This window comes from Geospiza fortis, unplaced genomic scaffold (genome assembly GCF_000277835.1).
Source record: "Geospiza fortis unplaced genomic scaffold, GeoFor_1.0 scaffold244, whole genome shotgun sequence".
NCBI lineage: Eukaryota > Metazoa > Chordata > Aves > Passeriformes > Thraupidae > Geospiza > Geospiza fortis.
Genome location: NW_005054370.1, coordinates 3,731,578 through 3,743,222, shown reverse-complemented (window position 1 = coordinate 3,743,222; position 11,645 = coordinate 3,731,578). Strand labels below are relative to the sequence as shown.

Here is an 11,645-nt window from a genome sequence, read left to right as displayed (position 1 = left end):
TCGCGGGGGAGTCTGGTCGGGGCACGTGGGGTGGCAGGGCTGTACCCCTTTGTTGCGGCCCGGCTATGCGGGGTCGAGTTTTGTGCTTTGCCTCTTTTTCCTCTTGTCTCGGAGAAAAGTTTCAGCTTCTCGCGGGCGCGCTCGGATCCGCTTCTCTCCCTGCTCCGCTGTAGTGCCGGCTTTCAGCAACTTCCTTCTGTAGTTCGAACCTTTTGGAGTTGAGTTTTCCAACGTGGTCATGTTCAGTGCTGGAGAGTTTTCTTTATTATCAGCGCTTCAAAAGTTTTGGATTTTTTGCGGCCACTTCCCCCCCATTCCGTGCAATTTTTATGACTTCTGATGTTGTGACTGTTCTTTTTGTGAGAAGTAGTAAACTCGTGAAACCAGTTTCACTTTCAGGTTGTTGCTGGAAATGTTGAAAGCATAGCAATTTCTGCCCGGTGTGGCTTTGAAAATTAGAAGTCCTACTACAAAGCATATGGTGATTATAGTAAAAAAATTCTGTGTGTGAAAAAGCAATTTATTTTAAAATGTGGCTGGCAACTGTTACAATTTTTCAAATCCAAACCTAGTCAAAACTGAAAGCTGCAGGGCAGTCTCTTGTATTTTAAATTAAAATTATTTTGTACGTTTGAGGACCTGTATTTACCTATTTATTGTATTCCACAGTTTGATTTTGACTTAAAAGGAATGGACTAAGGCAATGAGAGTCTAATCTGGAGCCTTCAATAAGAACTAAAATAATATATTCCCTTAAGAAGGCAATAAAACTTGGCAAGTTAATTGTCCTTACTCATTTCTTCAGCCTAGGCATCGTTTTGAAGAAGTGGGTAATGTAGGCTTTAGGAAACTATGCAGAGGGATCTTGTTTCCCAGGAACAGTTTAGGTGTTGTTCTTGAGAATATGTGGGCTTGAGCACATGCCGAAAGACTGCAAACTGGAAGTAAGAATTCTCTTCAATGTTCCCTAAAGAGCAATGTGCCCCTGGCAGGAGTGGTAACATTCAGAGAAGTTCTCTCTCATTGGCTTTTATTTCTCTTACCTTCTAAAATTTGATTTAATTTTGCAAGGCTTTTCATATCCTCTGCAAACCACTACTGCATTCCTTCATTTCTCAGGTAAGTTGGTACACTCTGGGGATGTGGGATCCTTTGCTGAACCTGGCTCTGAGTGGAATGAATTTAGGTGTTGAAGACTTTGGTTTTGGGTTGGTGGTGGTTTGGGGGTTCTTTACATTTAAATTTGTTATTTCATTTGGGGTTTTGTTTGTTTGTTAATTTTAATGGTAACAGTGTTTAAAGTGAAATATTTGCCTCTTCCTTTGTCGTACTCCTGTAAAGGCCTTATAGAAATGTAATAGAGTTTGTAACAGATTTTCAGTTTTATCAAAGCTCAGATATTTCACAGATTAATCATCACACTCCCCCTCCAAAATTTCCTGCTAATGTGATATATTTTTTTATGAAAGAGTCTCCCCTCTTGTGTGAAACCCCCTGGGGAAGAGGCTATGGACAAAACCATTGACAAACAGCAGAAACTGGCTTCAGACAAAATGCTGTCATACATAGCAAATGAAGAGACAGGAAAAAACATTTCTGTACTTTTCCAGCAGAGATTTTACTTATAATAAGAGTGGAAGGCACATTTCCAGATAGAGGTGAGTTGCTATATAAAAAAAGTAAGTTTGGTTGGTTCTGATTTCCAAGAATCCCAAGATGTTTAGTTTTGGGAGTCTTTGTTTGTTTGTTTATAATGAAAGCTGAAAGTGTGTTTTCTTTAAATTGGTATCATGTTTGAATTTTCCTTTTTGGTCTTGTTCTGAGGCACAATTAGGCTTCAGTTCCACAGGGACAAGCTACTATTCTACTGTAAATTATTTTGGCCAATTTGTATTCAAACGAGTTGTAATAAATTAGTTCTATTGTGGTGTTTCCTTAACATCCAGAGCTGAAACTAAGTTTGTAGCACAAAGCATAAATGAACTATTGAAAACAAAGCCTATGCATCCGGTTTAATTTTAACTTGGAAATAACCTTGGATCCATTCAGGATATGTGATTGAAGTAAATCTGTCTTGTGACAGACCCTTGGCTTGAAGGTTGTGGTGGCCTCAGATCCCATCTGTCCATAGTTCTGTCCTGTTTGGGAGGGTTGGAGCTGAATATAGGAAGTAATGCCTCTGTTCAGGTGCTGGTGTACCTTTGCTGAGCTACAGCTCTTGTACTCCAAGCTCCAAATTGCTTCCATTCTGAGTTCAAGTCCCAGATTGAATTCAAAAGTAACAACAATCATTTGGAGTGGTTTGAAACCTTTCTGTGGCTGGTTTGGATCTTCCTCCTGTGGCCAGCTGCACTACGTACCTGAGGGTAATAGTTTTGGTTACATAATAATGGGGTGCTTTTCTTGCAAGTTCTTACCTTCAAAACTCTTTTGCATAAATTTTGCCCATGCTTGAGCATAGTCTTCATCAAAGCACTAAAGCCATTTCCTCAGTAAGTGTTTGATGTCTAAATAACATGAAATGGTTTCTGGTTTTGCCATGGATTGCTCACCCTTTGTGCCCACTTTTTTGTGTTGTAAAAGTAGTTACTAAACTCAAAGAATGTATGCTATAATTTATTGATCAAATTCAATGTGTGTGTATATATATGTATATAAAAAGGTGTGTTTAGAGTGAGAAACTGGTTATATTCTTATTTGTTTAGAGTTGCCTTTCTGCTCTCAGGGAAACCAGTTTCCCTAACTGTGTTCTTTTTCATACCATTTGCCTTATGTAATGCTTAATTAAGAGTATTTCTTAAAAATGCTCTGTTGTCAAGTATTCACAGGGAGGAGGGGAAGAACAGGAAAATGGGGAGTTGGGCAGAAAAAGAAAGCAGTTCTTAAGAGTTCCTTTCTCTACCCATCCCTTCAATAAATAAAAGTATGCAAGAAACCCCCTGAGCAAATAGTACAGGGTAACTTGCTAGTGCTGCTCATGATACATTTCACAGTGCTCTGACTAAAAACCTCAACCTCTGTTGAGGAACCAGTAATCTTATTAGGAAAGTGAACTTTCCTAATGCCTGAAAGTTTGTCTTGTTCTTTTGTTTGTGCGTTGCTTCTGCTTAATGTACAGATAGACGCTATTAACGGAGTAGTTACTCAAGCTGCTGCTCTTTTGGCATTAACCAGGTGCAAGGTTCTGTTTAATAGCAAGCCAGGCTCCTGCTCCAAGCAGTTTCAGTGGATAGACAGGCAGCTGGTCCCTGTTTTGTTAGAAGTTGAATACTGTTTAGATTGTGTTTTGAGGAAAAGACAATCTCCTCAGCATGATTTTTAGTGCTAAGTCCAGCTTTGAAGAGTAGGAAGCTGGTTTTATGTTGATTTAAGGGTTGGTTTTTTTCTTTGCACACCTCTTTTTGAATCCAAGGACCTGCAGCTGCTGTGGGGAGATGCTGCTTCAGACAGACAAGGTGTTGCTGTTGTCTGTGAAGCCTTAAAGGACTCATCAAGAATTGCTTGTCCTTCGCATGCCTAGAAATGACTTCCAACATTGCTTGTTCTGTTACCTCATCAGGGATGAGATGAGGCTCTTTGATCTGTCATTTCCTGGGCTCTGCTTTTGCCTTTTCCAAAGACAGGAGGGATAACAACAAAGGGAGAGAGAGAACGTGTGCATAAGGTAGATTATTCCAATTTCCTGGTATCTTTGATGAAGCTCACCATAGTGTATTAGAGGCCACCAGCACTTCAGGAACTGTTGATGAGATGATTGAGAGCTTCTGGAAAAATACTGAGGCCCTAGAAAATCAGAAAGGGGGAAATTTTGTACTTAATTTTCAAAAGAAAAAGGTGGAACCAATTAGAAAGGACTCAGCAGAAATTGCAAACTGCTGCTGTACCAAACCCGCTGCTTTATCTTTGTTATAATTTTGTTTGAGGTATACATTGTCCTTTTTGTAAGGATGTGTGTTTGACCTTTGAATTCAAGCAGTGCTCCTACTTTTTTCCCTTCCAGATGTTAGAGTTCCTTTTCTTCATCTGAATTCTACAGGAAGGATTATCAAAATTTCCTCATGTTCACTTTGTTCCTACAAATGCTGTGTTTCAACATGGGTTAAAAAGAATCTCTGTGGTGTTTATTGTCAAAATAGAAATGTTTTGATCTGCTCTAACAAAATTTCAGCATAGGTATTTGTATATCATCTTCCCTAACTTTCACCTACTTTTGTGTACAAAGTATTTTGTCGGGTTTTTTCCTGCAAACTCTGCCTTTTTGAAATCTCAGAAAGCATTTTGAGTAGTTTCCCCAATTGCAGTCCGGGTAATAACTACAAATTAACATTAAGACTGTCCTGCGTAAATTATCTGGCAAAAGCTGGGATTCAAATGTTTTATAAAAACTACAGTATTATTTTAAAATGATGATCAAAACTGCTGATTTGAATTGCAGATTTGATATTCAATAATTTTGAATTGATACAGTTTGGCTGAATATTAAGTAAATGGGAAGGTGATACATGAGGTTTGTTTTGACAGTGTAGTTAAACTCAAAAACTTAATGATTGCTACTTTTGAAGTTGTATAAAACTGAAGAATGATTTTTCCTAATTGAGCGCCCAACTTTCCATTTACAAAGAGAAGCTGTTTTCCTTCCCATCTGTGGATATTTTGGCAAAGAGAGCTTAGCAGTAATATTGATGTTCTAAATGGAAGTGATGCAAAAGAACAACAAAAAGAGCCAGATGCACTCTTGTGGTAGTCACCTTGCCCTGTGCTTCAGTTTCTGGTCCTTCACCTTGCCTCCAGCTTCCCAGTTCTTCTTCGACCTTCCCTGGCAGTGGGAGCAGAGCTGGCATGGGGAATTAGTGGGACTGGGAATGGGCTGCACTTCAATTCCTTCTGAGTGGCATCAGCATTTCACACCACTGAACAAAGTTACCACCCTATAGGTCCTGGGTTGTCCAGTCTGGAGTGGGAAGGGGATATGCTAAGACAGGCTTGTATTGCAGCCTCCGTAAGAGGGCTGAAGCCATAGAATCACACCTTGGTATGGGATGAGGTCCTAATCTCTCAGTGAAATCAGATCAGCTGTCTTAAAGAGAATAAGGGCATGAAGAGAGAGATCCTTCCCTGGGCTTTGAAACACCACAAGTATCTGTCCATAAAACCTTCTAAGCATCATAGTGCTCTGGTAGTACTGGTGGGAATGGTTCATATGGAATCACAATTTATATCTTAGCAGAGACAGTGATCAAGAGAACTTAAACACTGTGAGATGTTACGGAGTTCCTGAAATCTTGAGGAAGATGATTAGTTTTCATCATCCGCTCTGAAAATTCCTAACAGTGTTGGCAGGACACTGTATCCATGGCAACGTTGTGCTCATCTTCTGCTGTGAGCTGCACACATGTGCACACACAAACAAGTCACTGTCATGCATGTTGGTGGCAGATGGGACAGGTAACACTGCTGCCAGCACGGGTCAGGGCCGAGCTTTGTCTGCCGTGGCTCAGTGTTTCCTCTAACAATCCCATGGGCTGGTTTCACTGCCTTGAGGAAGTTGTCAGATTATGCCCTATCCTAAATTTGGTTTGGTTTAATACAGTTTTTTTTTGGCTGGGGTGTATATTCATAATTAACATTACACTGACTTGGTTGTTTTGTTTCAGAACTACTGTAAGTGTGTTTAAAGTGTTTGCCTTATTGCATAACCTTTTAAGCTTACTGGGTTTTTGGAGGATTTTTTTTTTTTTTAATAATTGCATGCTAGGATTGGGTCAGTGTGGAAATCAGTTTTCCCTAGTGCCTATTAGGAAATTCTTCCATAATAGGATTTATTTAGATTGCAAAGTAGAATATATTGTAATAAAGGCATAGCATGGCAGAAAAAGGAAAATTAGTTCTTGGAAAAGGAAGTTGAGCCAAAGGCTTTTTAAATTTTTCTTATTTTTTTGTCTATACTTCACTCCCCTAACTTGTGCTTTTATTGTAGAATTTTTTTTCATATTTATTTATTTCCTCTCAAACTTAGTAGATACTAAGATTATGGAAATAATATGAAACCATAAATTTTTTTTTAGCTTAATGAGGGCAGCTCACATAGCAGTAGCCTTGTTTCAATGGAGCTGTATAAGATATTAATAAGTGAAAATTGTCACTGTATCAAAATGCATATAGTGGATGTGCCTCAGAAAAAGTACATCAGTTAATCTCTTGCTTCTTTACTGTCTTTGCTGGAAATTGCTTAACTGTCTTGCCTTTTAAAGAATTGTGTGGTTTTATCCTACTTCAGATTTTTTGATTATAGAAAAACTATTATGTAACAAGTTTTTTTGTAAATGACAGTGGCAAATTAGTCACCTTTCTCTCTTTCAGCATTTGTACAGACCCTATTGCCATAGTAACTGAGCTCTTCATAATGGTTAATGTATTAATCCTCTGAACAGCCCTGTGAGCTGGAGAGGTGTTCCTGCTTCACATGGGAGTCGTGGACTCATAGGGGAACTGAGTGATTTATGGATAACCCCACAAGCCAATAAGAGCAGAGAGCCCCTCATTCCTTTTGTTGTGGTATAAGGGCCCTCCTGATTGAACTGTCTTTTCTCTGCCCAGCTTTCTCAAATGAATGAATTTTAGTGGAATTGGCCGCAGCCATCTGGAATGTGCTCATTTGCATATAAGATCAGTGTGGCTGTCAGTGTATAGCTCATCAGACTTAATGAACTCTAAAGATACCAAGGAAATTAAATATATGAATGGCTCCTGTGTATTCTCAGTGGATCATGAGATAGATTTTTTCTTTCTGTATATCACAGCACCAAAATTAGTTTTGATTATACCAGTGCTCACGTAATTGGCATTACAAGGCTCTTGTCTGTGCTGATACAGCAGTGCCTTAGAATATTTGCTTTTGAAGACTGACCTGTGAAACTTTTTAAGCTTGACTTTGAAATCTTTGCATTCAGAACATTCTGCTATTCTTTGGTTTTTTTGTTGTTTGGTTATTTTTAATTTTTAGACAGAACATAGTTCGCGAGTGGAAAGGAAACACCGAGACTCGTTCGGGATGTTTGACGGTTATGATAGTTGTAGTGAGGACACCAGCAGCAGCTCCAGTTCAGATGAAAGTGAGGAAGAGGTTGCTCCTTTGCCATCCAGTCTCCCAATTATCAAGAACAATGGTCAAGTTTATACTTATCCAGATGGCAAATCTGGCATGGGTAAGTATGTGCTGTGTAAGTGCTAGGAGTTGGATATTGGTGGATTTTAGCATGTGCTGGGTTGTGACAGTCCCATCTGAAATTTTGGTCCCAACTGAAAAGGGACCAAAGCAGCTAAAGGGTTGGGGTTGGTTGGTTTTTCAAGGGGAATTGTTTGGGTTCTGCTAAACTGAAATAAGAGAGGGTTTGAATCCTGCTGACAGGGAAGAAATAGTGTGGGAGTATCTGCCCTCCTGTCAAATGTATTGTGTTTGCACATGCATGTGTATGTTCTCATGTGCATTGGTTTTATTCTTGGAGCTTTGAGGACAATGTCAGTGTGTTCTGTCTATGCCAGGGCATACCTTTTCTCTGCCCTTTGTTACACGTACAATATGTTTAAACATTTCTTCCTATACTAGGAAAACTTCATTATTGCTACTGTATAAAACCTGTTAGTCTATACCTGTTCACTTCTCACTAACTGTGAGCTGGAGCATACTAGGAAAATAAATTGAAAGGGAAGATTTCTTTTGTTATCAGGGAAAAATATTTTATGTGAAATTCTGGTGATTAGCATAAAGCTCTCTCTGGGCAGAATTTGGGTGTTGTCTCACTGGCATTAATTGGTCTCTGAGTCTTACTCATCATGAAATACCCTGTGGGTGATGCTGTCCATCTCTGAAACATGATTCTAGCCAGAAAAAAGCACTGGTGGGCTGGGGTAATTGGGATATACTAATTTATGAATCAAACAGTAAATCTGGTTTTATTTCAGGTTGGAAGTATTCTGTGTTTAGAGGAAACCAAGATTGGCAAGCCAGATTCAAAGCACATGCTTCCTTGAGAACAGTCAAAAACCAATAATTGGCTTGAGCTAATTTAGCTGGGTCATTCACATGCACTGGAGATGAAATTAATAGGGAGCAGAAAGAGGCATTGTTTCACCAGTGAACTTGAGGTTCTTGCTGTTTCACTGATATTAGTAGTGGTGTTTTAAATTTCTTTTCCTGTGCAATTTTCTTTGGGGTAAAGCCCTCAGAAACTGTTTGATAGTACCACCTCCAGGACCTTCATTCTGTCCTCTACATTCTGAATTTTTTTGCAACTTTAACTACACTCTTAATATTTTGAGGTTTTTTTTCTTTCTTCTGATTAGCTACGTGTGAGATGTGTGGGATGGTTGGTGTCCGGGATGCTTTTTACTCTAAAACCAAGCGCTTCTGCAGTGTGTCGTGCTCCAGAAGCTATTCCTCCAACTCCAAGAAGGCCAGCATTCTGGCCAGGCTTCAGGTAGCGGTACAGACACCGTTTTCTTTACATCCTTTCTGTCGTCTGCAGTGGTGAAATTGGGTGTTTGTACAGATGGCTGCATGTTTGTAGATTAGGTTCTTGGGTTTGAGGGTTTTCTTTATAGAGTTTCAAAATAGATATATGTCTGTTGACTTAAAATATTAATCAAGTAATCATCCAGGCATGTCTGTAGTATTCAAGAAAAGAGAAAAATAAATATCAAGAAATATCATTATACCCTGTCTCAAATTCATTGCAACAAATGCCAAGAAATTGCATTGCTATAAGTTAGATTAAAAGTTCTTCCTTTTGACCTGCTTTTAAGAGATATCTTTTTTTCAGGTAAACAACAGTGAATCTATAGTGCTGTTCAAGTTGGGATAATAGTACAAAAGTAATCTTTTGGACACTCCTTACTAATGGTTTTTAAATTTATTTTATAATACATGTGTCATACTTAGTCTCTGTGTACTTCTGATTTTAGTTTAAATCTGTTAAAGATAGCTGCAGACCTGTGGAAATTTCCTGACAGGAGTTTGGAAAGATGTTATTTACTTGGGTTGTGGTTTTTTTTAGGGTAAACCTCCAACAAAGAAGGCTAAAGTTCTACAAAAACAGCCCTTAGTGGCTAAATTAGCAGCGTATGCCCAGTACCAAGCAACTTTACAAAACCAGGCAAAGACAAAAACAGGTAACAGCATATAAACAGAGCTGAAACAAAAACACAGAAAGATTGGTGCCTAATGAGCAGCTTCCTAACTGAAATAACTTTCCCTTAGCAGCTGTCCCTGTGGAAGGTTTCAGCTGGGGTAACTACATCAATAGTAATAGCTTTACAGCAGCTCCTGTTACCTGCTTTAAACACGTGAGTATTTCTCAGTTTGTGCTTTCCTTCTCTGTGTGTGTAAGTGAGTCCATGGAAGTTCTTAAATTAATTTTTTCAAAACATTAATATCCAAATATTTTTCATGATGTGAGTATGACTACTTTTTAGATAATTTATCTGTCCTTTAAAATAATTCTGAACACCATCAGTTACTCTAATCATAGATACACTCTCATAAACAAAAAGGAAGGCTCTTACATACTTGAGAATTGTTTTTCTTATGTTCAAGTCACAAAATCATCCCACATACTGCAGAGTAACAAACCAGCCAACTTAAGCTGTACTGAAAACAGTTACAAAAGGCTTTTTAGATTGAGTCAGGCTTGTTCCATTGTGTTGGTCTGATCTTTTCATTACATATTTAGATTTTGGGTTTTCTTTCTTTATTATTCGTCAGATTCTCCCTGTCAGTCATGCTGCCAGGTAGTCTAGTATGGGGGAAAATTAAGGCTGTTTAGAAATCTGAAATTTAAAAAGTTGGTTTTCTTTGTTTTAGAGTTTCAAAAGTTTCAGACAAAAAGACATTCTTTAATGACTAAGGAAAGTAGGGGTTGGGAAAAATATTTAGCGCCATCTGTCTTTAATGTGTTTGTGAAATTCCAGACATGAGACATTAGACTGACAATTAAAATATTGTCAGTACTTTCTGTCTCTTAAGTAAAAGCTTTGACAAAATGCGTTTTCTCAGCATATTTTTTAATTTGAGAAGTTGAAGTGTACTGTATTACAAAATTTTTGTCTTGCTCTAAATTATGTGCTGAAAGTTGTAATCAAAACAAACATTTTTCTTCATGGTGGTTGTCCACAAGAGAGAAGAGAAATATTTTCTCTTCAGCGCAGGAATTCCTGCTGAGCCCTCTCAGATCATAAACCAGCGGGAGTTGAGGGCTCCTGGCAGTTGGCACTCTGTGAATAGTATCCTTTATGCTCAGAGGCCTCAGCTACTGCCCAGGACAGAGCCTTGCGCTAGGAGAACTTGGGGAATTTGTATCAAATTCCGCATGCTCGAGTCAGCATGTTTGCACTTCGCTTTCACAGCTATGTACATGTAATAAGTGATTTCAAAGTCTCGTTTGATAACATGGACTGTGCTATTGGATCTACAAATGTCTCAGGATGTGTGTCATCCTGTATTAGAGACAGCTACAGTCATCAGATCACTTGTAAATTATGCTCCGATATTACATTTTATTAAAAGCAGTTGTATCTCCCTTTCTCACTGCTTCATTCATTCAGCTGCACAGTGCCCCAGTAATGTGAACCAAGACCACACTTGTGGTCATGTTGTACCTCGAAAATTTTCACAAGATAATGGCAACAGTGCTACAAGTAGCCTGAAAGTTGTTTCTTTTCTGTCCTCATTTTCCTTTTTCATACAAGTAAAATGCAAATCCTGCTGTTTCCTTCAGAGATTTCTATTTCTTTGGTGGATATGAGTTAGTGTTATAAGGGTATGATTTGCATTCAGCTTTATGTAATTATTTCTTTGAAAAATACATTATTTAGACCAGTCAGAATCTGAAAAACACATCAGTGCTCTATTGTTAGGTCCTTCTCTTTGTCTCACTATCTATTGGTAATTAAACAGTATTCTTTTTGACTTTCTGGAAAGATTATTGCTGTTTTCTATATACTGTATTGCTTTGATTTGTAAAAGTTTGTATTAGTTGATGTTTGTTTACCATCCATATTATGAATTTCATACACCTGTATGTGTGTGATTGAATATATAAAGCTTATTCTGTTCAAGATCAAAGTTTTGAGTTGAAAACTCAAACAGTAAAATCATGACATATCTACCCTTAAATTCATTATTCAGTAAAATATATTGAATTTACTGGTTATACTGGGTATATCTGTATGGATATTTAATAGGGAACATTAGGATCAGTATTAGAGAAAATTTAAAGGAATTATGAGATGTGAGATTTGGCTTTTTTTTAAGAACCTGGCGTACTTAAGTATCTCAGCTCTAATGTAGATTTCACACATCAGTTTTTCTAGTTTTTTTCCCCTGGGAAGTTATTTCTTCTTCAATTTAAAACAGCTACATTTTAGAATTAAAGTATCTAAATCTTGGGATGTTCTTTCTCTTTATGATAAGAATTAATTTTAAACTATTTTGATGTACTTTTTGTGCTTTGATGTTACATTTATTCCAGACTTGAGTGTTGAGTACCGCTAATGAAATTCAGTAGCAATAGGGTGGTCATGCCTATGATTTCATCGTTCAGTAAACTGAAGTAGGGAACTGCTTTTGTTTATGTCCTATAGGAAGCCCA

At 38.0% G+C, this 11,645-nt stretch overlaps 1 protein-coding gene across 7 annotated transcripts in view; it reads left to right on the top strand.

Annotated features, from left to right (window-relative positions):
• The first annotated feature begins 20 nt into the window (after positions 1–20).
• MBTD1 (mbt domain containing 1) overlaps positions 21–11,645 on the top strand; it is a 34,777-nt gene continuing 23,152 nt past the window's right edge. The window contains exons 1-5 of one of the 7 annotated variants that reach the window (XM_031059996.1): positions 21–1,658; positions 7,004–7,205; positions 8,344–8,483; positions 9,054–9,168; positions 9,260–9,342. In XM_031059996.1, the coding sequence (XP_030915856.1) occupies positions 7,052–7,205; positions 8,344–8,483; positions 9,054–9,168; positions 9,260–9,342 (492 nt within the window). In that variant the 5' untranslated portion in view covers positions 21–1,658; positions 7,004–7,051. Of the gene's footprint in view, positions 1,659–7,003; positions 7,206–8,343; positions 8,484–9,053; positions 9,169–9,256; positions 9,343–11,645 lie in introns of those variants that run through there. The other 6 variants (XM_031059995.1, XM_031060000.1, XM_031059998.1 and 3 more) reach the window with 6 other exon arrangements.